At 53.2% G+C, this 24,062-nt stretch overlaps 10 protein-coding genes across 10 annotated transcripts; 4 read left to right on the forward strand and 6 right to left on the reverse strand.

Moving 5' to 3' along the window:
• Window positions 1-149: 149 nt before the first annotated feature.
• CCMA1212_003481 (putative assembly chaperone of rpl4) lies at window positions 150-1,316 on the reverse strand (the record flags this gene model as incomplete). Its single annotated transcript, XM_073700827.1, has 1 exon — window positions 150-1,316. The coding sequence occupies one exon, from the start codon at window positions 1,314-1,316 to the stop codon at window positions 150-152; it is 1,167 nt and encodes a 388-aa protein (XP_073560342.1).
• A 624-nt stretch (window positions 1,317-1,940) lies between these two features.
• CCMA1212_003482 (Riboflavin synthase) lies at window positions 1,941-2,692 on the forward strand (the record flags this gene model as incomplete). Its single annotated transcript, XM_073700828.1, has 2 exons — window positions 1,941-1,971; window positions 2,022-2,692. 2 exons carry the CDS (start codon window positions 1,941-1,943, stop codon window positions 2,690-2,692), a joined length of 702 nt encoding a protein of 233 aa, XP_073560345.1.
• A 65-nt stretch (window positions 2,693-2,757) lies between these two features.
• CCMA1212_003483 (Crossover junction endonuclease MUS81) lies at window positions 2,758-4,512 on the reverse strand (the record flags this gene model as incomplete). The annotated part of the gene is made up of 1 exon (XM_073700829.1): window positions 2,758-4,512. One exon carries the CDS (start codon window positions 4,510-4,512, stop codon window positions 2,758-2,760), a length of 1,755 nt encoding a protein of 584 aa, XP_073560344.1.
• Window positions 4,513-5,999: 1,487 nt separating this feature from the next.
• CCMA1212_003484 (Phosphoacetylglucosamine mutase) lies at window positions 6,000-7,763 on the forward strand (the record flags this gene model as incomplete). The annotated part of the gene is made up of 2 exons (XM_073700830.1): window positions 6,000-6,847; window positions 6,906-7,763. Exons 1-2 carry the CDS (start codon window positions 6,086-6,088, stop codon window positions 7,761-7,763), a joined length of 1,620 nt encoding a protein of 539 aa, XP_073560339.1. The 5' UTR covers window positions 6,000-6,085.
• Window positions 7,764-8,496: 733 nt separating this feature from the next.
• On the reverse strand, window positions 8,497-10,130 carry CCMA1212_003485 (Protein arginine N-methyltransferase 1; the record flags this gene model as incomplete). Its single annotated transcript, XM_073700831.1, has 6 exons — window positions 8,497-8,975; window positions 9,032-9,363; window positions 9,512-9,621; window positions 9,783-9,802; window positions 9,890-9,903; window positions 10,048-10,130. 6 exons carry the CDS (start codon window positions 10,128-10,130, stop codon window positions 8,497-8,499), a joined length of 1,038 nt encoding a protein of 345 aa, XP_073560338.1.
• Window positions 10,131-11,081: 951 nt separating this feature from the next.
• On the reverse strand, window positions 11,082-11,937 carry CCMA1212_003486 (Ribosome biogenesis protein nsa2; the record flags this gene model as incomplete). Its single annotated transcript, XM_073700832.1, has 2 exons — window positions 11,082-11,861; window positions 11,935-11,937. 2 exons carry the CDS (start codon window positions 11,935-11,937, stop codon window positions 11,082-11,084), a joined length of 783 nt encoding a protein of 260 aa, XP_073560341.1.
• Window positions 11,938-12,249: 312 nt separating this feature from the next.
• Window positions 12,250-12,888, forward strand: CCMA1212_003487 (uncharacterized protein; the record flags this gene model as incomplete). The annotated part of the gene is made up of 1 exon (XM_073700833.1): window positions 12,250-12,888. One exon carries the CDS (start codon window positions 12,250-12,252, stop codon window positions 12,886-12,888), a length of 639 nt encoding a protein of 212 aa, XP_073560340.1.
• Window positions 12,889-13,522: 634 nt separating this feature from the next.
• On the reverse strand, window positions 13,523-13,987 carry CCMA1212_003488 (uncharacterized protein; the record flags this gene model as incomplete). The annotated part of the gene is made up of 1 exon (XM_073700834.1): window positions 13,523-13,987. The coding sequence occupies one exon, from the start codon at window positions 13,985-13,987 to the stop codon at window positions 13,523-13,525; it is 465 nt and encodes a 154-aa protein (XP_073560337.1).
• A 4,235-nt stretch (window positions 13,988-18,222) lies between these two features.
• On the forward strand, window positions 18,223-18,958 carry CCMA1212_003489 (uncharacterized protein; the record flags this gene model as incomplete). Its single annotated transcript, XM_073700835.1, has 2 exons — window positions 18,223-18,428; window positions 18,487-18,958. The coding sequence occupies 2 exons, from the start codon at window positions 18,223-18,225 to the stop codon at window positions 18,956-18,958; spliced, it is 678 nt and encodes a 225-aa protein (XP_073560336.1).
• Window positions 18,959-19,989: 1,031 nt separating this feature from the next.
• On the reverse strand, window positions 19,990-23,528 carry CCMA1212_003490 (uncharacterized protein; the record flags this gene model as incomplete). Its single annotated transcript, XM_073700836.1, is given in 13 exon segments — window positions 19,990-20,148; window positions 20,227-20,817; window positions 20,849-20,861; window positions 20,873-21,004; window positions 21,403-21,533; window positions 21,610-21,756; window positions 21,781-21,933; window positions 21,952-22,063; window positions 22,086-22,452; window positions 22,535-22,826; window positions 22,999-23,341; window positions 23,446-23,501; window positions 23,523-23,528. The coding sequence occupies 13 exon segments, from the start codon at window positions 23,526-23,528 to the stop codon at window positions 19,990-19,992; spliced, it is 2,502 nt and encodes an 833-aa protein (XP_073560773.1).
• Window positions 23,529-24,062: the final 534 nt, after the last annotated feature.

Genomic DNA, 24,062 nt, shown 5'->3' on the forward strand with positions numbered 1-24,062 from the left:
GAATAAGAGGTAGATTGTCGGATTCTAGGTAGTATATTCGTCAAAGCACAGCTGTTCATCAACAACATCTCATTATCCACATCGCGTCTAAAAAGCCAAGTTCTTCTTTTTTTTGCAGCCATCCAACGCCATCAGATCCCCATCCAGCTCTAATCATGCATCTCATGATCGTGATCGCAATCAGAACCATGTTCATGCTCCTCATCATCCTCATCCTCATCATCGCTAATCCCGGACCACTCATCATCATCCTCCCCCTCCGGCGGCTCCCCAAGCTCCTTGTTAATGCTCTCCAGCAACTCCCTCGCATGCTCGCCCAGCCTCTCGTCCTCATACTCCTGCTGCTCATACAACTTGAGCGACTGAGAAAGCCACTTCCTCGCATAGCCCCACGTGGCCTTCCACTCCTTCTCGGCAGCCTCTCCCTCGCCGTTCTGCTGCTGGGGCTTCGCCTCGCGCAGCTTCTCGCCCGCAACGTACAAGCACCAACCTCCAAGGTACCACACCTCGACGCTGGAATCATCGTCCGTAACCAGCCGCTCCAGCACCCCCAGCGCCTGCTCCTCCATCTCCGTCTCCATCAACAGCCGCGCCAGGCTGACTCTCGTCGGGAACTCCGGCACGGAAGGGTGCTCGGGGGGCAGGTCCTGCCACAGCTCCAGGCTCCGCTTGAGCGCCGCCCGCGCCTCGTCCAGCCGCTGCTGCGAAATCCGCACGTTGGCCACCGTCTGCCACGTCTCGGCAAAGTTGGGCGCGATGAGCATCGCCTCCGTGACGAGCGCCTCGCACCGCTGCTCCGCGTCCGCCTCCCACGACAGGTCCGTCATGTACACCTCCGCCACGGCGCACAGCACGCCGCCCAGCTTGCTCTGCAGCTCGTCCAGCGCGGACTGCTGCTCGGCCGTCCGGCTCGCCACCTCGTTGAGCTTCTGGATCTGCTTCCGCAGCGCCGCGGCGCCGCGCTCGAACCACTGCACGCTGTCCTGGCCGCCCTCCTCGCTCAGCTGCGCCAGGAAGAGGAACTTTTCCGGCCCGCCGCCAATCTTCTCGTCCAGGGTGCCCTCCTCGTCCAGCTTGACGGCGCGCAGGAAGTAGTCCCGCGCGTCCTCGACTTCGCCGTCCTCCACGCTTAGGACGCCCAGTAGGTTGAGGGCTTTGAGCTCAAAGTCGCCGCCCTCGCCGGTCAGCTCCAGGGCTTTTGATGCCAGAGAAATGGCTTCGTCTAGGTTGCCGACTTCATATTGCGTCTCTGCGTCGGCGATGAGCTTGTTGAGATTGGGTGCATCTTTCTTGGCACCGGCACGACCAGGTGCCATGTTGACTTTTTTTGTGTAGTTGACGTAGTAGATGTATTCTTTTGATGAGCAGCAACAGAGAGTCTGAGTCGTCGATAATTGAGAGTAGTTATGGTTGAAAATAAGAGGTTTTGTCAGGTCGATAATTCACATGAGAAGCAACTCAGCGCCAGTCGCACCGCGGTCTCGATTCAACCTTGAAAACTTGAGAATTTTTGGCGGGACCGCTATCGATAAGCTTGGACTTTTTTTGCCTTTCTTTGCCCACCACGAATGCGGGGCTCGTGCTTTGGCATCAAATCGACTGTCGAGACTAAAGATTGGTAAGACTTGACTTGCGGTATTCTCTGTCCTTTTGTGAAAGCCGGTGAGCTCATCTTCTGGTAAACTCCAATCTCTGACCTTTTTATATCTTGATAGCTTCAGAGAGGAAAAGAACAGTCAATTGATTGATTACTGAACCCTCGCGTGAATCGTATAAGTGAGTCGGCAATCCCCCTATACTTTGCTCATCGAACCATTTTCGGCCCTTTAACGGGTGTCGAGCAGAGTCATCGACTGTGATTGACTCTCACCCTCGACGCCTTGATAGAATTCAAAGTCCTAATAGAACCAGTCACTGATCACCGTCACGACAGCATCGCAATGTTCACCGGGATCGTTGAAGAGATCGGAGGTGCGTACATAAACTGCATTCTCCTACGGCGACTAACATGATGTGTCAAGTCATCTCCCGGCTGGAGAATGATGCCGCCACCGGCAGCTCCGTCATGACGGTCACCATCCCCCCCGGATCCAATCTCCTCACAGACTGCCACGAGGGCGACTCCATTGCCGTCAACGGCTGCTGCCTCACCGTCACTTCTTTCACCAACGACACCTTCACCATTGGCGTCGCTCCCGAGACGCTGCGCATCACCAACCTCGGCACCCTGGTGGAGTCGAGCAGAGTCAACCTGGAGCGGGCTGTCCGCGCGGACACTCGCATGGGCGGCCACTTTGTCCAGGGCCACGTCGACACAACCGCCGAGATCCTCTCGGTGACGCCAGATGGCAACGCCCTCACGTTCCGATTCCAGCCCAAGAAGCGCGAGTTCCTGCGCTACATTGTGTACAAGGGATTCATCGCCATCGACGGAACCAGCTTGACTGTCACTCAGGTCAATGATGCCGAAGGCTGGTGGGAAATCATGCTCATTACCTACTCCCAGGAGCGGGTTGTCATGGCCAAGAAGGGCAAGGGAGACACGGTCAACATCGAGGTGGACATGATGGCCAAGTATGCTGAAAAGTCCCTGGCTGGCATCCTGGGTGGTGACGGAGCCGCTGCCTCCATCCCTCTTCTCGAAAAGATTGTTGAGCGTGTCGTTGCAAAGAGCCAGGGAGCGAAGCCATGATGCGACTTGTTTCATACAGATGTTGAGACAATTTGAAGCGAGTTTGTGAACGTTTGCAATGGCCTCTAAGCGTCTCCCCAGACCTCGGCGATTTTGTGACTCAGCTGCTTGGTGATCTTTTTTCGACCAACCAAGTGGCTCAATTCGCTGGCTACAAGCTCCCTCTTTCGCTTTGTGCCTTGTTCGCCCGTGCCGCAGGCGTGGAATGCCTTGACAAACTCGTAGGGCGTGTTCCATTTGCGCTGGATCTCGAGCGCACGCTCTCCCGTAAGCCCTTTGGTGGTCATGAGCATCTTGAGAAAGACGTCTCTGAGCGTCATCGTCTCTGATTTGGAGGCCAGAGACGCAAAGGCAGGATAGGTAACGTGGTACCCAACCGACGGCTCTCTCTCGCGGAGGTGCTGAAGTAGGCGCGAGTAATTCTGTGCAGTGATGACCCTGGTCGGGATCACATTCAGGTGTTTGTTTTCATACCTGCGCTTGAGCATCGCAGTCAGCCTCGCCAGATACTTGATGGTGTCGTCAATCTTCTGTGTTCGCTTTACAAAGTAGCCGTTAACTACTTGTGTCGACGCAATGGCTGACTGCACTGCTTCTTCATATCTCTGATAAGCGGCGGTGTCCATGGAGATTTCCTCAATGAGATAGATGACTTTTCTCACGCCAGATCTGTTGAGCCGGAACTTTTGCTCGTGGAAGCGGCCATCTTTGATACTCCCAATCAGGTCATCCAGGCGTTTTCTCTCCACGATCCAGTCCAGAACAATTTCGTCTCCTTCGGCGCCGTATTTCGTCAAGAGCGTAGGATCGTTGCATTTGGCCACCCATTGGACATCGCCAATTTCTAAGCTCCTCATGATCGGCTTGACCCCCTGCTTGACCAATTCCTCCTGCATGTAGTCACGATCTGTTTTCGCTCTGACCTCTCGAACGTCGAGGACTAACTGGACGGTGAAAGACCCAGGTGGAATTCTGATTGGGGTGAAGCTCGGCAGATCATCTCCTTCTAGTACAACGGGGCCGTCTGAGACAAGGTTATGATAGAGCGAAGTCTCGTTGATGATGGGCGGGGCGTCTTCTTCATCTAGGATCACTACTTCATCTGCCACTGGCACTGCAGCTGACGGTTGCGGCCGAGGTCTTGGTTCCGGTCGCTCATTGATGCCATGTTCTTCCTGCCATAAAGATGTCTCCTTGATCCGCTTTGCGACGGCCCATCCTTCATCCGTCAATGCATATCGGCGCAGAGGCCGTCCTCTCTCGTAGACCAGCTCCTTTTGCATCAGCGTCTTCATCGAGCTCCAAGCGGTGTAGAACTTTGTCGGGTCACTCGGCGCCGTGAAGGAGGCGTCACAGTGCGGCTGGGCAGTCTCAATGAGCTCCGCTTTGGTCAAGCTGGACGATGCATCCTCAGGAAGATCGGAGAGGCCTACTATCAAGGCGTAGGCTCCCGATCGAAATGCAGGCACGTATGCCTTGGGCTGCCTTGCTTTCTTGGGTCTAGACTGCGCATCATCGCCGGCTTGCTCATTGATGGCCCTGTCATTAGCTTTTCTCACTCGAGGATGCGGGGGCATTGGCAGCCCATTCTGTTGGCAGTAGACCTTGAGTTTGTCCTCGAGGCGCTCGCAGAGCTTGGGGCCGAACCCCCTCAGCTGCTGAAGCGATGCGGGATGCTCAAACGAGATCGGACATGCTTTGAGAGAGTCGTAGGCATTTTTGTATGCGGTGATGCCTTTGGAGTTGCGTTCTCTGGCGACGTCCAGCCACTCCTTGACCCAGGCGAGGAACTGCGGGTTGGCACAATCCGAGTCTTCCATGATGATCGAGAAGCGTGCCAGAGGCTCTATATCACAGAGCCATTGGATCGCCTAACGAAGAGACGGAGCCCGAGTCCAAGGGGCATCCAGGGATCGTAATTGGCAACCAAAGATTGAGGAGGAAGACGCGCCTCGTTATCCTTTGCTGGGTTCACGATGTCATCAACAGGCACGCGTTCAGCCAAAAGCCAAAGGCTCGTTGTAGGCGCGAAATCACGTGAGGGCTGTTACATCATTGTGCAGTTGGACGTGCAGCAGCGAGCGACAGGGGTACCTGCTGCCGTGGTCCAGATGGCTTCGTATTGGCACGCATGGGACTTGCTGGCCAGTACTTTTGTCTGTCCCCTTTCCCTTATGGTGTTATGATCCCGTCTGTCTTCTCCTCTCTGCAGGAGAAGGGCAGCATTGATGCCGCTTAGCGGTGGCCGATCTCTGCTTGATGGAGGTGTTGGTGCTGATTCTGCTGCAGAAGGCGGGTTTTGTCCGATTTGGCATGTCACAAGTCAGCAACCACTGCCAGTTCAGAGGGGTTGCCATTGAATGAGCCACGGAGGAGATGTACAGATATCGACCCCCATTGCTAAAGAATGAGTCCATCGTCAACCAATATTCCCAGCCCTCAGCTCATTTCAGCGTCAATTCATACGATATTAATCTACCTCTGGGCACAACTGAGGGTGGGGTGTCGCCTACAATGACATGGATCCTTGCCGTAGCTGTTGATACGGTTGCAGCAACGCGGGGTCTGCGTCTGGCTCCCCCCCCCCCTTACGATACGTATGTAATGAGAAGCCATCTGGAAGAGGAGGTGAGCAGTCGGTGCTTGGGTTGATTTAGCAGCAGCACAAGTGATTGGTACGCGCGAGTGAGGGTGACAGCGCAGAGGATGGGCAACGTGACCCGAAGCTGATTGTGACGGTTGGGGAGGATGACGATATGAACACGAGACGGAGGCGTGGCGGCGCCTTGCGGCATTATGCCTGCCTTACCAGTACCTGAAGCTGAAATCGATGTGAATAACTCGTAGCTCAGTCATCTACCGCAGCCTCGATGGGAGCAGCCGAGCCCGTTTAGCGATCCGGCAGCGCTGGACTGAGCAGAAACAGCCGGATTGAGCAAATCAACGGGATTGAGTTTGCCTTGACGACCCGGAACTAGAGTCAATCCAGCACAATCTGCGGCCAAACGAGGCCTGGACCCAAGCCTGCCGCCAACTGACCGACTCCACCCGCGACGTCTAAATAAAGGCCTCTCTCTGGCTTCCAGCTCTCTAAGCCCTCGCACCGCCTTCGCTGAGCTGCCATTGTCCCGATCCTCCTTTTTTTTTTCCTCTCCTTTTTCCGCCCCAGACCCTTGACCCTTTTTTTCTTGTCATCTCTTTCTGTCCTGTTCCTCTTGTCTTCTCTCCTGTCAACCTTCATCTCTTCCTCCTGCTCTCCTCCTCCCCCCTCCATCCCCTCCATCTCCTTCCACCGCCACCTACGCAGCCTCTCTCTGTCTGTGCCTGTGCCTGACTGACCTCTCCATACCCTCGTCTACCGCCTCTCGACACTCTCCACAACATCTCTCCGCCATGGATGACGCCAAATTCCTCGAGGCTTCCGCCAAGCACCCCATCGTCGAGGGCCACGTCTACAAGTATGGCACCGCTGGCTTCCGCATGAAGGCCGACCTGCTGCCCGGCGTCTCGTTCCGCGTCGGCCTCATTGCCGGCCTGCGAAGCCGCAAGCTCAACGGCCAGGCCATTGGTGTTATGATCACCGCCAGCCACAACCCGGCTCCCGACAACGGCGTCAAGATCGTCGACCCCATGGGCGAGATGCTGGAGCAGGACTGGGAGGCCCACGCGACGCTGCTGGTCAACGCCCCGACGCACGAGGAGCTGCTCGAGACGTACAAGAAGCTGGCCTCGCAGCTCAAGATCGACCTCAACAGCCCCGGCCGCGTCGTCTACGGCCGCGACACCCGTCCCTCGGGCCACAGCCTGGTTACTGCCCTGGCCGACGCCCTCGAGGTCACGGGCATCGAGTACACCGACTACAAGATCCTCACCACGCCCCAGCTGCACTACCTGACCCGCTGCGTCAACACCGAGGGCACCCCCAAGGCCTACGGCGAGGTCAGTGAGGCGGGTTACTACAAGAAGCTGTCCGAGGCCTTTGTGCGCGCCCTGCGAGGCCGCAAGGTCCAGGGCCAGCTGATTGTCGACTGTGCCAACGGCGTCGGAGGCCCCAAGCTCGCCGAGCTGCTCAAGGTCATCCCCAAGGACGTCACCGGCTTCAACGTCAAGATTGTCAACGACGACGTGCTGCGACCCGAGGTTCTCAACCTCGACGTAAGTGTTTCCACCTTCCAGAAAGTAAGTCGGGCTTAGCTAACACGCAATCCTCCAGTGCGGCGCCGACTTCGTCAAGACCAAGCAGCGAGCTCCCCCCAACCTGAAGCCAGCCCCCGAAGCCCGATGCTGCTCGCTCGATGGCGACGCAGACCGTCTGATCTACTACTGGGCCGACCCCGACTCCGGCTTCTTCATGCTGGACGGCGACCGCATCTCGTCCCTCAACGCCTCCTTCCTCAGCGACCTCGTCCGCTCCGCCGGCCTGCAGGAGGACCTCCGGATCGGCGTCGTCCAGACGGCCTACGCCAACGGCGCCAGCACCACGTACATTGAGAAGAACCTGCAGCTCCCCGTCGTCTTCACCCCGACCGGCGTCAAGCACCTGCACCACGCCGCTTGCCAGTTCGACATTGGCGTCTACTTCGAGGCCAACGGCCACGGCACCGTCGTCTTCTCCCAGGAGGCCCTCCGCGTCTTCCGCGAGACGAAACCCCAGTCGCCCGCCCAGAAGGACGCCCTCGAGACGCTCGCCGCCGTCGGCGACCTCATCAACCAGACCGTCGGCGACGCCATCTCCGACATGCTCATGGTGGAGGTGATCCTGGCCCACAAGGCGTGGTCCCTCCAGGACTGGGCCACCACTTACACCGACCTGCCCAACCGCCTCGTCCGCGTCGAGGTCGCCAACAAGGACATCTTCGAGACCACCGACGCCGAGCGCCGCCTCAGCCACCCGGCCGGCGCCCAGGACGAGATTGACCAGTGTGTTAGGAAATACACGACGGCTCGTTCCTTTGCGCGCGCTAGCGGCACCGAGAATGCGTGCCGTGTGTATGCCGAGGCTGCGACGAGGCACGAGGCCGATGAGCTGGCTACCAAGGTGGCCAGCATCATTAAGCAATATGGCTCGTAAGGTACCATCTGATGGGCTGTAAGGCTAGATGTAGGCCATATTTATGTCTGAAAAACAGTAAAATCAGAAAATATTAAGAAAAAAATAATAATGAAGAGTTGACGAGATTGTATGATGCGTTTATGAACATCTAGGTTGGGCAAAGATTGCCGTAAGACAGTATCTCTAAAGGGACAGTATATTCAGGGAAAATGAGCGACTGATAGAGACCACTCGCAACTCGACAATATAGATGTCCATAATTGACTTGCCAGTTGTGCCAGCTTGATGAGTACTTGCAATGAAAATAGCACGCATCGAATAGTTTGAGTGGTCCACTGTCTTGAGACGCAAGCTGAAGAATAAGTCACTTTGGCCTCTTGCCAATATGTCAGATCTAGACAATGGTGTCTTTGATCTTTCTTTCATCCTTTTCTACCATTGACTTCAATCGAGTCGTACCACTCGCCCCCTTTGGTCTATCTAAGGTACTTCTCAACACCCCCACCTCCCCCCCAACCTTCACAAACGCAAAACAAAAAAAGCCATATATATACGCCGTCAAGAAATCTCCCTTTTTGTCATCTTTCCTTGTCATGCCCTTACTTGTTTGCCCTGTTTTTGAAGTTCCCGCTACATGTTGTTTTTTTTTCTCTTTCATCAAGCACCCCCAGTTTCACAAAGAGAGAGAGAGAGAGAGAGTTAGTGTATGTGGGTGAAAAGTAGAATACGGAATGGCTGCCGCTCTCGCGCTTTAGCACATCCTGTACGTGCTGTGGCCGGAAGCGGTCCTGTTGGCATCGCCGGTCTGGAAGCTGTAGTCAATCTCAATGTCGAGGTCGCGGCGGTTCTTGTCGTTGGGCTTGACGTCGAGCTTGCACTGGATCTCCTCGCCGTCCTGGACGGTGAGGACGTCCTTGATGTAGAAGACGGTCTGCTTCCAGTGGGTGTACTTGGTGTGGGGGCCGGTGGAGAAGCGGATGGGCTTGTGGCAGGCGGTGAAGTCGATGTCGAACCACGAGACGAGGGCGTGGATGAAGTCGTCGCGCTTGGCCGTCAGGGTGAAGGTGGTGCTGAAGGCGAGGTCGGCGGTGGTGCAGGTGTAGAGGTCGAGGGTGAGGACGGGGACGGGGTCGGTGACGACGGCCTTGAGGTCGACGGTGTCGACGAGGGGCTCTGACAGGGCGGTGGCCTTGAGGGGAGTGTAGTCGAAGCCGTACACGTTGTCCCAGACTGGAAATTTTTGTCAGTACAGATGTAATGAAACGGGGGAGGGAAAGAGTACTCACATCCAATCTTCTCCTCCTTGTAGTCGCCGTCCTCGATACCGGCAAAGAAGATGGTGGCCTTGTCGGGGAAGATCAAGCCGTCCTTAACCAGGTACTTGTCTCGGGCGTACAGGACCGTGTCCAGCATGCTTTCGTAGAGGAGGAAGTAGCCCATCCACTCGGAGATGATGATATCGACCTGAGGGAACGGCAGCTCAATCTCCTCCATCTTGCCCTGGATCAGGGTGATCTTGTCTGACAGGCCGTTGACCTTGACGATCTCTCGGGCCTTGAAGATGATGGTGGACATGTCCACGCCGATGACATGCTTGGCGCCGGCCTTGGCGGCGAACCTAGAACAGATAACCAGGTCAATATCCCCTTTTCTATCGTCTTTTCCCGTAGACCATATCATGTGCTGGCCGTTTGCGACCAATCTTGTGAAAGTCTGGACGGCGGTGCGCAATCGTGGTAGATAAGAGGGAGTTGTTTGCAACGTACATGGAAAGGATCGCAGTGCCGCATCCAACGTCGAGAACAACCTTGTCCTTGAAGATGTGCTTGTTCTGGATGATGGCGTTCATGTACGACCGTGTGCGCACTTCATCTTTCTGCGATTCCACAACCGTCAGTCTGCGTACTTGTTGTTTCCATGAAGTGTTGGGATGGATCTCAAGGGTAGATATGGTGATAATGCGCTGCTACTTTGATTTCGCAGCAAAGGAGGGGCAATGATATGCAGCAGGGAGGGGGGAGGGGAACAATTGCTCACCAGCATTTCCTCGTGGATTCCTGCGCGCGCCGAAGAAGATAAATGTCAGATCACGTATTCTCCTACAAACACATTGTGGTTTTTGTTTTATCGGGGATTATTCGTACCGTGATGATCGTAACTAGACGCAAGATATATGTTAGCCACTGATTCTCGCAGGATCGCAAGCTCGCCCAACCAGAACGAGAATAGATGATAAGAGGAAAAAGAGAAGAATCCGGCTTCGTTGCCCTTCCTGTGTCTTCAGGGAGTTCAGAGTACACACCTCTTGAAGTAGTGTTGCTCGCTGTGCTCCATCGTCTTGAGCTTCTGCTCCGCCAACTCGACTTCCATGTTGTCGCCGCTCATATTGGGCAAGTAAATTCGGTAAAGGAACGAAGAAAAAAGAGAAGCCCGTCTATTTCGCCGCAAGGTCTATCGTTCCGTCTTGCAAACAGCGCAAGGTAGAAGACAGAAAGAAAAGATGAATATGACTTCGAAAGAGAGAAGTTTTGCAGAAGATAAAAAAGACGGAGGCGCCTTCGTTTATTTCCGTTTCTGCTTTTTTTTTTCTTTTTGGCTTGCGGGAAGGCTTTCCAAAGGCGGAGCGGCAAAAAAAAAGGCAGCCCGCCTCGATTATTTTGGTCGGGCAGAAAATTAGTTTTATCGCTGTCACCGCCTTTCAGAACGGGGTGGCACCCCGCTATCCGCTTTGGGTTTGGGAGGGTCCCTTTGGCTGGTTTGGTGGCGGTTGAGCCGCTGAAAAAATCGTTGCGAGACTGCTGAAGGCGTGTCGAGATTGATGTGGAGGGTCCTGGTTCATAGATTGAAATTGTTATGTGGACTGAGATTTAGATCAAAGGATTCATGGTGAGATACAACTGGTAGTAGACTAAGAAAAATAGTAGAGGATTTTTTTTTTTTTTTAAAAAAAAAAAATCATTATAGAGAATGGACAGGATATTGCAGTGTTTTGACCAACGATTTTCTACGATTCTTCTACCATATGATACGGGAACACTGCATCTGTCCATCACGCGTTTTGTGACGAGGACAACAGCAGGAGGAAAAGTTTCTCGATTATTTGTTTGCTAAATCAACATGTCCATTGGTTTATAGAGCTCAAAGCAGTGATATCCTCGGAAGCTCCATGCCTCCTAATCCGGATCTACCCTCTCGTCTCTTTCTTCCTTCGCATCAAGCACTCATCGGTACCAAACGCCGTAAACGCCAATACATGCAACTAGGCAGCCACAGCCACCTGTCGAAACGATCCTTTGCAAAATTCCATCCTCAAACCAGCACAATTCCCGAGAATTCTTAGACCAAGAGCACACTGTTGACACAGCCCTCGTTCTCAGGCTCGTTCGTAACCTGAGCATATCGGCCCCAGACAACCTTTCCTCCCGCCGTCACCAGTCCCAGCTCGCTGACGTTAACCTCGAGGATCGTACCCTTGGTCAGGACACCCAGCTGCGTGTACAGCGGGTTCTGGGGGTTCTTCTTGACACTGATGATGGGCAGCTGCACGGTGACGCCCAGCTCGGGATGCGTGACGTTGGCCTTCTTGTATCGCAGACCCATGGGCCGGATGAAGCGCTCGTACTTGGGGTTCCGTCGGGTGAAGTCTGGTCCCACGAACGTCGGCTTCGTGATGACTCGCTTCCACCCCTTCTTGTGCGTCTTCTTGCCCGTCTTGACCACCTTGAACATCTCCTCCTCGCTGATGCCGCGCACCTTGGGCAGCGGCACGCTGAACTTGGCCGCCTTCTCGGCGCGCTTGTTCTTGATGGCGCTGCTGAGGGCCTTTGCCGTCGAGGGGTTGGACCGGTCGAGCAGGTACGAGGGCAGCGGCTGCGAGGGCTCCTTCTCGTCGGCCGTCTTGACGTTGCGCTCCTCGTGGGCCTTGATGGCCTTCTTCATCTGGATCTTCTCATTGTGGCGCTTCTTCTGGTACAGCTTGGCGCGCAGGCCGCGCAGGTTCTGGGCGTCCTGCGAGGCCTTGTGGCCTTCACGGGCGATGCGCTTGCGGGTTCGTTCTTCGTGGTCGAGGCGGCGGCCATGCAGCTTGCGCCACCGCTCCATATACTCGTTCTGAGGCTGCAGGGAGTTAGATGGGGCATTTCCAGCTCGGATTCAGAGTCCAATCTGATTCTATATGAGAGAAACATACCATGTTGGCTGTGTTTGTTGTCGACTCTGTTTTCTATAAATCCAGTGGAGAACCGAGCCTGGTTCGTTCAGATAACGGCAGAAAAATTCCCAGTCTCGAAGAAGAGAAGAAAAAAAAGTACATTGGCCGCGCCAAGTCGGAGTTAGCGCCAAGATTTCATCGGACCCCGGCGCCACACTAATCCGGCCAAGCCCGCAAAATCGCAAAGCTTCAACTTCATCGGACCGTTGAATCTTGCCAGGAATAATTGGGAGAAACGCCCAATCTTTCTCGAAAAGCAGCAGAATCTCGGCGCTGCAGTGGAATTGCATCAACATGAGCAGAGCACTTCTTCGCTCCGTATTGGAGCTGAGGGCTCCCAGCTCCCGCATCCTCCCTCGAATCGCACCGCTCCAGCAAATCCAGCCTCGATGCGCCTTCAACACGACGGCTCCCATTGTCGAGCCCATCTCGCCAATTCACCACCCCAACAACGCCCCCAACCCGACCGACTCCCAAGTCCGACCCGTCGCCTTCAAAAAGAGCCACCCTGCCGAACCTCCCGCTCCCATCCCCGACTCCGTCAAGACTCTCCTGCCCCTCCTCGCCGCCCAGCCCGGCCACTACATCACCGTCCACATCCACGGCTTCCCCTACCTGGTCCAGGAGGGCGACCAGATCCGCCTGCCCTTCAAGATGCCGGGCGTTCTCCCCGGGGATGTGCTGCGACTGAATCGCGCGAGCGTCATCGGTAGCCGGGACTACACCATGAAGGGTGCGCCGAGTATCGACGAGAGGGTGTTTGAATGCCGAGCGACGGTGTTGGGAACGGAGTCGGAGCCCATGAGGATCAAGATCAAGACGAAGAGGAGGCAGAGGAGGAAGCGCCAGGCGAAGAGCAAGCATCGATACACCATTCTGCGCATTTCGGAGTTGAACATTAAGAGTCTGGATGAGATTGAAGCTTCATCATGATTGTGGACAGCCGCCGGGGGGAGGGAATGGGAACGGAGAGTTGAATAGGAAGGCCGAAGCGAAAAGTTTTGATAAACACCGTCACGGTGTTGCAAGGCAAATGTGTATCATCCATCACCCAGCATATATACATGGACACGGTATATAGCTGCCTGTACTATAACACCAGAAAGACATAAAACGAAACAATAAAAGATGACAAACACGACACTAGTTGTACCTCCAACTATACAGCCGCAGGTGGTGGCGTCGTGGGTGATATAAAGTATAATCTTGAGGGGGGGATTGATCGCCTGCATTCAATTCGCACAAAGGGTTGGCAATACAGATACCGAAGCAATTCCTTGAAGCATACTTGTATTGCTCAACATTTGCTCAACATGCCTCGACAATATCTCTCACCGTTTGCTTCAGATCCTCCAGCCTGCCGTGCACACCCGACAATCCCAATAGCATTTCAAGGCAGCGAAATGCATTGGCTGCCCGGCTGTCAACACAGCCCCCTTCTGCGCATTACGTGTAAACCCGTCGAACCATAAGGACCTTGAAATTATTTAACCATTCGATGTCACAGATCGCCCCTACTCTCAGGGTGCCTTGACGGGACGACCACCCTACGTTTCTGCAGCAGCGCCTAGGAAACGCCCTGGAACCATAACTCCCGAACGCTGCCATGGCGATAATCCAGATGCGCATGGCGTGTGAAGGCGTCAAAGAGATTGCCCGTATATACCCTCCAACCTGCGTCCAACGGTGACCCTTCTCCGCCAAAATTGTGCCATGCCTGAATTGTCGCCGTTCTCCCATCCGGGGAGACAACGACGCCAAAGTCCGTGCGGCAGCGCAGGCAGGAGTTGAACCTCCACCAACCCCGTGTTTCAAGAGCCGACTCAATCTCATCCTCGACTAGGGTGATCTCTTTGACCAGGGCCCTACGCTTAAGCTGCGTGAGATTGCCAGTCCGTCCAGCCCATCCGGCAATCCATCTCTTGGATTGGCGAGATGCCTCAAGCTTGGTGTTTTCAAGTTCAAGGTGCGAGCAGACGCACACAAGAATCAGTGAGTCTTCGGGAAACAGCGGCGGGGAAGAGCTTGTCATGGTGCTGACTTTCCACTCCTCGCGTAACAAGAACTGTTTGTCGATAATTCTCGGTTCCGCTTCGTAGGATATTGTAAAGCGTCTCCCACATATGTTCGGGCACCTATACGTGTCCATCAGTGCCGCAAGGTATTCCTGATGTATATTCCCCTGGCGAGAAAGCTTTAACGCAAACTGTATGTGGTGGTGTTGGATATGGAGGTCAACTCCGGCATACTTCTGGGAAAGGTCAGTCGCGCAAGGGAACCACCGTCCCAGTAAGCCATCCCGGCTGCTTAGGATATTTAAGCCTCCCAAGGTCCTGGGGAGATCCGAGGTATGGATAGGATGGAGTTTACAGCACTTTGAACAGGCCCAGTAACTGGGTAAAGTGTAAGCCAATCCTGCCCAGAAGCCAACCCGATCTCTGAAGGAAAGCCGTGGGACGGCAGCGCGCCAGTCTTGAGACGTTATGTGCCGGAAGGCTCTGCAGGTGTGCGAAAGAAGGAATCTATCATGCAGGGCTAGATTGTCAATGATGAGAAGGAGAATGTCCAGTGGAAGCTCCAAGACGGGTATGCGATGGGGTAGAGTGTGAGGTTCGAGGTCGTGGAAGATGTTTTGGCTTCGGTTCCGGTGACGGTGGCGGCTTTTGCCGATATGAAGCAACCGGAGTAGGCACTGTAGATGTAGATGGCGCATGTTGAGGTTCTACCACGGCTTTGAAGAGGTTGTAGCAGGCTGGAAGCATTTCGGGAGGTTTCTTGGGGCGGTTCAAAGCTCTTCTTGTACCCGCAATGCTTTGTTCAAGCTACCGACAACTCACCTACTTGCGCGTCATTATGCGCCAATGGCGTTTTCTGGTGATGCCCTAAACTACCTAACAATCAAAAGTCACAAATATGCAGGTAAAGTTGCTGGTAAACCTTCGATTTTGAGTCATCGTCGAGACTTGTTATGTGGTTGATGGAATTAACGCTGGAGGACCTGGCTTTATGTTTGAACAATCCCTTTGCAAAAGAGCTGTGCCCGACGTGTACCTGTACTCAGAAGCTGCCAAGTCCAGAGACTAGTCATCTATTCATTGATGAATTACGCATATATCTCTTATAAGAGGCTGTTTCCCAACAAAACCATATATTGACGTCAGAAGCGGCCCGTTCTCGATGTGGCCCAAGATAAATGGTACGGAGCTGCAGATGCAGAGAGGCCTACATCTTAAAACGCGTTCAGAATCACATTATGTCATGTCTTCCATTGATATTCTGCAGATTTATAGAGTTCGAGTTCACCTTGTATCTTATTACAGATTCATTAAAGTCACGCTGCACTCTCACCATAGACCATGCTTTGAGGTCGAGGCATTCTCAAATAGTGTCTGCATTCAAATACAGCATAAAGAAGCTGATGTTTTCAAGAAGGATTTGTCAGTAATATCTTGAAGCCGATGTTTCATATTGGCCCTAGGAAGGATGCTGTACGCTTATACATGTTACTCCTGCTCGTCCTAACCGTGGTGGTACGAGGTTTGCGCTTGGGCACTTTGATGATTTATGCCTTCAAATACAAGTACGCCTCAACTACCTTAGTATACAGAGATAGCTTCTGATGTCTTGCTTCAAGTAGATTAAATGCTTTTAGATCTTCGCACCTTGAGTACCTACCTCCAATTATGAAACGCCAGATTAATGCCGGATAAAAGCACTCTAACTTAGCTACTCAGCATCTTAGCAAATTGATATTTTTAGTACTGTTAATGCTATAACTACCTAAGAAGTAAAAGGTTCTACTCTCTGTTACTATCGCTACATTCCTATAGTCTTAGTATAAGCTTCTCATATCACTTCGTCAATAGGATTCCTACAAAGAATATGTGGTAGCGTTTTGACTCTGTATGCATAATGTTGGGATGCTAGATAGCCATGTTGCTGTGCTAGATAGCCATTCCTCTAAGGCATCGTTTGAGACTTCGCTTGGAGCTATCGCACGCCTGGAAGAGTTGACGAGAGCCAGCCCGCAAGAAATCAAGCTGCGGCAGAATACGCTGCTAGAGCTCCTGGCATCGTGACCTTGTAAAGAGCGAATTGAGTGGCGAAATATCAAGACTTTTTCAAGTAGAAGGAGGGGCAGCGGATGTCCTGACCTTCACATCATGTCGATTCAAATCCAGCCGGGTAAGGAGATTGCTATATATGGAGGGAGCGAGAGCGGATAGCCTTTTCTCCTTTCAGTATTGTTTGGACTCTTGGATTATCCTAGCACCATTCCCGATCGACGGGTTAGACATCGCTTAGATATCAAGTTTCTCCGAAATATCAAACAGCCTCTGCGATGTGCTTTTCTACGTGGTTCCTCGACATCATATGCTGTTCCCAGGTTCGCCACACTCAAGGCTTCCTCATAACCTAGATGACCAAGGTCAAATGCCTAGAGATACCTGACGTGATTGCTTTGCTCGGGAGGCTGGGAGTATGGGGCCCCCTTTGCTAGAGTGGCCCTCCCCACACCGACGTTGTAGTCTTGATTCTGTCGTATTGCCAGAAACGCATCCTCTAGTTGGCACGCTCTATAATTTGAAGAGAGAGCCAAATGAGGCTATTAGGATTCAGCATGATTGATCAGCGTACTGAATATCTCACGATACAAATTCTGAAAACCGATAATTGTGATCACGTCATTGTGTCCAGTATGCATCTGCCGACGATTACGATTCCGACTTGCATTCCTGCTGATTCACGACCAAGGCAAGATTGTCGAGATGGGGCTACATGGGGAGATGGCTGCTGAAATCGGACAGCTGAAAAGCGGAGTGCCTACACGTAACCAGCATCGCATCCTCAGAGTTGTCCAGCATCCCGAAGTCATCCATACAGACTATACTATGAAACAAGTTGTCTCTATATAATGTAACTTGTAGAAATCAAAGCATAATATAAAACCTCAAAGCTCTCTTTCCCACTTCAAGCAGTACTCACGATATGGATTTGCTGGGACGATGGACGGCCACGTTGGGTACTGGCTAGCCACTCCCTTGAGAACATCTCAGAACGGGGGAATCTGTGATGCAATCTGCATTCTGGTCTTCATGGGACTAGAGAGTACGTGGCCCGATCGAAGCGGGCTGCGGCCTGCGTCGAACCTGATTTCGGGAAATGCCGAGGTCAGAGGCCAATTGCACCATATGCTCTTCTCGAGGCTTCCGCAAGGCCTGTAATGAATGTGCACTTGCAACTTTTGGCTGTTGTTTGAATAAGGGAGGCACGAAGTCGTCGTCGGACTTTTTCGCCGCTCTTTCGTAAGAGGCGTTTAACAGATATTTAAGCATACCTAGCGGCAACAATGCACAATTGAGCAGGACTGAGGCGTCAATGGCCCACGTTTCCTTGAATGTTATACACATTCCAACGACACAACACTTCTTGAAAGCGCTGACGATGGAATGGACGCGGACGAATGGAGCGGTGGAAAAGGTCCGAGGGCCTCACGCAGATTGTTCTTGCTCAGCTGGCTGCGGTTCAGTTGTGGCGATGAAGCTCACGACGCGTGTCTCATCATGCTGTTTCGGAATCCGGAACTGCGTTGAAACAATGCCGTGATTGGTAGGAGCCGGGACCCCCAGACGTTCAGCTGAAAAGAAGTGCACTATCAAAAAACCTGAACCAGGGCCAGACGGTGCGCTGTATGACGTGCTATACTATGCCCTCGAGAGACGATCTAACTTGCAACAAGGTCTTAGTCCAATCGAGCTTCGCAGCTTGAGGCCCACAGGAATACCAGCTCTCGCTGAGCCTCTTTCGGTTGATTCGCGTCCAATGAATGGCGCTTGAGCTTTTCTCGGTATGCGACCCGATATGCCACGGTATAGTCGTTGTGTCATAGAAGGTGGCCATTGCATGGCTCTGGGGAGCTGCAGGTTATCCTGCTGCTGCTCCCTTGCATGCGTGTGGGCAAGCCACTCGATGGATTCAACCGGTATCAACATGACCAAATCGCGGCGTATGAGCTTTTTTTGCGTTCTCCTGCCGATCTGGGGTGCACATCCACGGGAGCTGAATGAAAATAAGGAGCAGAATTAGAGTTGCGGTCCGAGAGCAAGTTGATCGAGACGAAGGGATGACGTATACTTGCATGGAATCGTGGACGAGGACGAGGTATAAGTAGAGGACGCACGAGTTCAATCTCAACTATTCGAACAATATCTCTTCAACTGTTTTCTTATCACATTCTACATTAAAGCAGCTCAAACTCACGCCATCATGCACAAGGTTAAGAAAGCCGTTGGAGACCTCGTCACCCGCGATGGGAAGCACGACACAACTGTGGACGAAGAAGTCCGACAGCCCGTCACCAACGAGCACGTTCGTCCACATGAGCAGGAGAAGGTGCGCACGGCAGTAGAAAAGGACATTCACCAAGATCATCACCATACGGTTGTTCAACCGCTTGAGCATAAAGAAGTTCTGTATGTTGCCCAATCATCTGATCAGCACGGGAGGTTCTCCGCTAACCAGGTTTTGCAGTCCTGAAAAGCATCATGAGAGGGTCCTCCCCACCGAACACCGATCCTATGACTACGGCAGCGACAAGGACGTGAATAACTTCCTCGAGCGCGACGCCGCCAAATACAAGGACACCTCAGTCACCCACGACAAGACTCACGAGACCCACGCCGAAGCGCCCATCGTCGCCGGCGAGCGCGTCCACCACCACGTCCACGAGCACGTCCAGCCCGTCATCCACAAGGAGACTGTGGCGCCGGAGGTCGTCCACACAACTGTTCCTGTCCACGAGACCCATCAGGCTGCGGCCGTGCATCATGGCACCAAGGTGCTGCCTACCAAGACTCTGAATGAAGTTACGGGCGGGCAGGGGTTGCCCGAGAGCAGAGGGCTTCACAAGACTCAGGAGTATGAGGGTTGCCCGACGTTTGATGGCAAGGATTTGGAGGGTAATACTAAGACGCGTGACGCCAATGGAGGCTTGGGACGCTGAAGTAAGACTGGATGAATGAATGACTATTTGTATACTAGTGTAACATTACCTCAATTCACGTTTTGATGCTAGATCATGATCTCTTTCTCTCGCCCTCTTGATCTCCAAATGGTGACATAATATAGAATCCTTACCTTCCGAATGCATGGCATCGTGTTCTCAGTAAGTTCTCGGGATCCGTACAGTCAACTGATGCATTGATACTCAAACCCGAAAAGAATCTCAGTACTACCCGCTTCCAATATGGGCCCCTTACATCTTTCGGCATTAAACACACATGTAACCGTCAACAACGACAGCCTCACAACCTTTGGCCATAACATACGCATTCGCAACTAGCGGTCACAATGCATGCCGTCGCCTCTCTCTCTCGAGATACCACTCTCTCCAGTCGCTGCTAATTTAACTCTCATATACCTTCGTCCCTCCATTCTGCAACCTCATCACTTACATCGAGCCAGTCTCCTCCATTGCCCGTCTCTTCCCGGTGGGCGGGCCAGCGGCGTGATATCCAAGCGAGTGGCCTGCCCAAGGTCCTCGGCTCCAGTCAGGAGCATCCTGCTACGCTGTTGCTGTACGATGCCCAGCAAATGCGCGTGAGGACGGCTTCGCCGAATCCTAGTCTTCCAATGGCCGGAGCCCTCAAGGTAGTCGTCCGGCACCAGGACGGTGGCCTCCGCGCGGACATATTCCTTGATCCGGAGGTTTCGCAGAGTCCACGGCTGGTTGATGACTATATGTACATGTCCTCATATACGTTGAACAAACCCAAAGACTTGTTCATCAAAGTGGCATTTTCCAAACGTAAGAAGCCAGGCTCATTCGCCTCTCTGCAAGCTCCGACCAATCTGGCGCACAGCGTTTGTAGTTATTACTGTGTCATAAACAAGGTAGGCGTGAGGCTTGGATTGCCATGCACGCATTTGTCATGTGGCCGGAGCCCTGATGCCATATCCGAGCGTGTGCTCCGTCTACTTGGTCTATTACAGCCATCACATTCGACAAGCATCGTCGCACGCGTATTGCCGCGCCTAAAGCTTGCAAGAACCTCCTCGTGCCTTATCAACCTGGTCCAATTTGGTCTTGATCGATCCCACTTTCGCAGCATCTTCGACTTCATGCCACCTCCTCTCATTCGCTGCCCTTGACCAAGACTCGTGGCTCAAGCCCGCACCCGCCAGCGTGCTGAACTGACATCCGCTTGACCCTCTCACGTCGGTATCACCGAATTGGATTCAATCCCTTCCATTCCCATAGCCCCTATTGACAGCCTCGCAGAAGCCATCAGAATCATGCAAAGTGTACGTCACGTTAGGCACGACGGTGTTGTACCAGTGCGATCCCATCAGCTCCATCCCTATAAACGGTTGGACATGTCGACTTATGCGTGCCAAAGCCATCCTTGCAGTCGTCTGAATTGTCGCAATTCCCAACACAGTTGGCAAACTGGCAACTGGAGCAGCAAGTGCGGAGCGGCGCCTCTCATCATGTGAGGAAATCACTGGCGTGTCCGTTGCCCATGAAGGCATTGATCTGAAACGGGATCTGCTCGACGGTGTACTCCTCAAAAATCTTGAACTCCTCTTCATAGCCGTTGTCGAGTGAGACGTTGGTCCTGTGCATCCAGCCCGGCCCATTTTGGATGAGCGCTCATAGCTGGCGATGCCCACCACGACCTTGCTGGATGGCACACCTGCCTTTGTGATCATGGACAAGGCGTCCGTGGTCTCGGTGATGTTGACATGAGAGCGAAGACAGTTGCCGGTTGGACAGCTCAGAGAAGCCCACCAGTTATTATGATCCCATTGGCTGTGCAGATCATAGGTCATGTAGACGACGTAGTCAATATTGACTCCGAACTTTTTGATAGAAAAGGCCTCAAGATATCACTAAGACGCCGGAGCTGCGAGTGACATAGACTTGCTTCTGTCCCGAGCCGATTTGGGAGCAATTAACGTCTCATAGTAATCCTTGCCGAAGTCTGCATCTCCAGAAGGAATGCCGGGGAAATCGGAGGCCTTTTTACAGATATGTGTCAGCATCATCCTTTATTAAACGCCGAGTAGTTGAGGCAAAGGGGACGGCACATTGTGAGCATGAGGGAGATGGGTAGCCAAGGGGGTGAGAATTGACACGGCCGCCCATCACATCCGGATTCAAAGAGTGGCTATCCATGATCCCATCGGATTATATCTGTATTACTGCTACTATAACTAGAGCAAATATTCTACTATCTGCTACTATCTCTAAAATATTCTAGTCTAAGTATAGGCTTCTATTAATATCTGGAAACTAGAGTATATAGAATCTAAACTCTGTATGTATAAACTTGGGAAGCTGGATAGACACTCTAGATTTGTAGTGACTGACCGGCGGTGATTTCTTTCACCCTGTTGGTAGGGACAGAGACGAAATACGGGGGTTGCAGAGACGGAGAGACTTACGCCAGGCTATTTCCAGTCGACATCGAGGCAGTCAAGGTTGTGCTGTTTGACAGAGGCATCAACATTCCTCTGGAAAGGAGCTCGTTTTGCAGCTTTGGTGGCTCTTCACGAAGAATGTTGAAGGTGCCTGGCTTGGCGTTAAAGCCCCAGCCACCAAGAGATCAAAACTTCTTAGCGCTGCCGGGTATGGCCTTGAAGTGGTTGAACTGCAAAGGCGAAATGAAGGTGCGTGTACTTGGTTGTGTCAATCTGGTCGACATTCATATGTAGGCACTTGTGGTTTGGGTACCAGAATTCGTAGTAGGCAATTCTCGCCGTCTTCGTCAGAGGCGAGCCTCTGATGATTGCGTGCGGCTATCCAGCATCCCAAGTTCGTACATGCAGGTTTTTAACGCTGGTACCAACGACCTGCGGTCCGCAGACAGCGTTGGAGACAGACACGGGGCAAGAAGGCGTCCCCGTGCTGAGACAGATCTGTGCCTTTTCGTTCAGTAGCTTGCACCCGCTCCAGCCCCATGTCTTCTTGTTACACTACTCAATCTTTGCCACAGTGATTCCGCGTGAGACAGCAATGGAAAAGCAGCCGTCGTCCTTCTTGATGGTATAGACAAAGCAGGAGCCGTCTTTGCGAGGCTTGGCAACAATGTCAGGCAGCACACAGCTTGGCCAACCACCAAAAAAACGAATAGAACTCATTGTCGTGGCTGTGCAATGTTGTAAATTCTACTATCCTGAGTCCGCACTCCTGGGCCATGGACGCGCAGAAATCACCGCCAAAGACAGACGTGGTCTGGCAAGTGCTGTCGGACTTACGGCATGGTGTCGACAGAGCAGCATACTCTTTGGTCTGCGATGACTGTTTTGCATTAGTCCTTGGCGGGATTGTACTTGTGCAAGTCTGACTGGCTGATGCCGCATCGCTGGGCGACGGCAGAGCAGCCAACACCAGACGGGAACTGTGGTGGTCCTGCAAGCGGCGGGCCTTGCAGCAAGTCTCGGCTTTGCCCAGACGTGAGCCTCTTTGGATGGCCGCATTGTGGGAGATGGTGACTTCATTGAGCCGTCAGTGACCTCAACCTGGCTGAGGGACTCGTAGGGGGACGGTCATGAAACCCTTGAAGCCTTCAGACACGCAATTCCCAGCTGTCCAGGTCCACAGAGTCTCCTGAGTCAGAAGCCAAGTCCTGGACGGGGTCTGTAATGATGCCAATCGCATAGTCGGCTCCTCGACCGCTTTCGGGGCCAGAGCTGGACAACGAGGGAGCTGGGAAGAGCCTTACCGCCCTCCACGTCTTGGAGAAAGCGACTGAGCATACCGGCGTGGATTCCGTGCTGATACACTTCTGCGCCAGCGAACAAACCGACAACAGCCACTCGAGAATAAGCAACGGCGATGAAATTCCGTGCAAGAAGGCTTTCTTGCGCTAAGATAGGATAGACGCAAGCGGGTTAGGTTTAGCCATCCATTGATGCCTTGTGCATATGAAACCGACTCTTCGTAGTGAATGCTTCAAAGATTGATCAGCAAAATGGCATTTCGTGAAAGTTCAGAAAGCGGCAGAGCTGATTCGTCCTGTCGAGAGTGACTCATTCTACCTTTGCAAGCTCCGGTAAATCTAACCCGGTGTCGTTGTCAATCATAAACCGAAGCTCGTAATCAAAATCAAACATGTTAATCACTCTTCCCCACTGCTGCCACTCCCAAGTGCAGGCCATATCCAGCTGAGGACCAGTCAACAAGAGACCTGTATTGAGGTCAAGGAACCGGACAGTTTCCCGGGCACATTCTCCGTAGCCCGGGCCACCCCATGTTGAGCCACAGGCAAAGAAACAATCCGATAAAGCCAGGTGCAGCTTCCGCAGGGCAGTAAACGGCGCCATGAACTTGTGACTAGACCAAAGGTCTCGAAGGTCAAGTGATCGCGGTCGCCAGGTGGGCCTGTAAATCTAAACCGTTGGATGTCGGCCTGATACGGCGCAAGCCATTCCAGTTTGCTGTCTGCGAGCCAGATCATGTCCCGTTAAAAGTCGACCCAGACGTACCGATGCTCAGGCTCGCCGGGCACAATGGTGAAGAAGGGCTTCTGGTACGGCGCGCACTGACGGGACTCGCGGCATACATGCATCACTGCAGGCGGAGGCATCGGCGAGGAGAGTTCGTGCAGGGCGATGCGGTTCCAGCGGTCCAGTTGTGTTGGCCTCGCGCTGATGTGGACGAGGCGTGGATCTGGAGGCAAAGCTCGGGGGGAAGACGGGGGAAGGGGTGGAGCGTGATGGCCATTGTGTGCGAGCGAACAAGATGGATGAAGTTGTTCGCGGTGCAGTGGAACAAGGAGGCTGGTGCGTCATGGCAGCCTGCCTTGCATGTCCAAGCTGTTGGTTGGGTGTAGTTTCCAGGTACGTTTGAAGCTTGAAGTCGGATTACGTGGATGAGCTAAGTAGTGACTAGTCTACACTGGGTTAAGGAAACGCACCGGTTCTTCACTCGGCGCGGATATCCGAGCCTCATCAAGGCGCCGGCGTGTTTGGCCCACTTGGAGGCGTCGTCATAGCGCAAGGCACATCGACCGGCATGTACACAGTCAGATGGCGGATGGCTGCACATAAGGTAGATTATCCAAGGATACCTATGGAGTCGTGCAACTATAGATACCGCGATT

This window comes from Trichoderma ghanense (genome assembly GCF_004382785.1).
Source record: "Trichoderma ghanense strain CCMA-1212 chromosome Unknown scaffold_3, whole genome shotgun sequence".
In the NCBI taxonomy this organism is placed as follows: domain Eukaryota; kingdom Fungi; phylum Ascomycota; class Sordariomycetes; order Hypocreales; family Hypocreaceae; genus Trichoderma; species Trichoderma ghanense.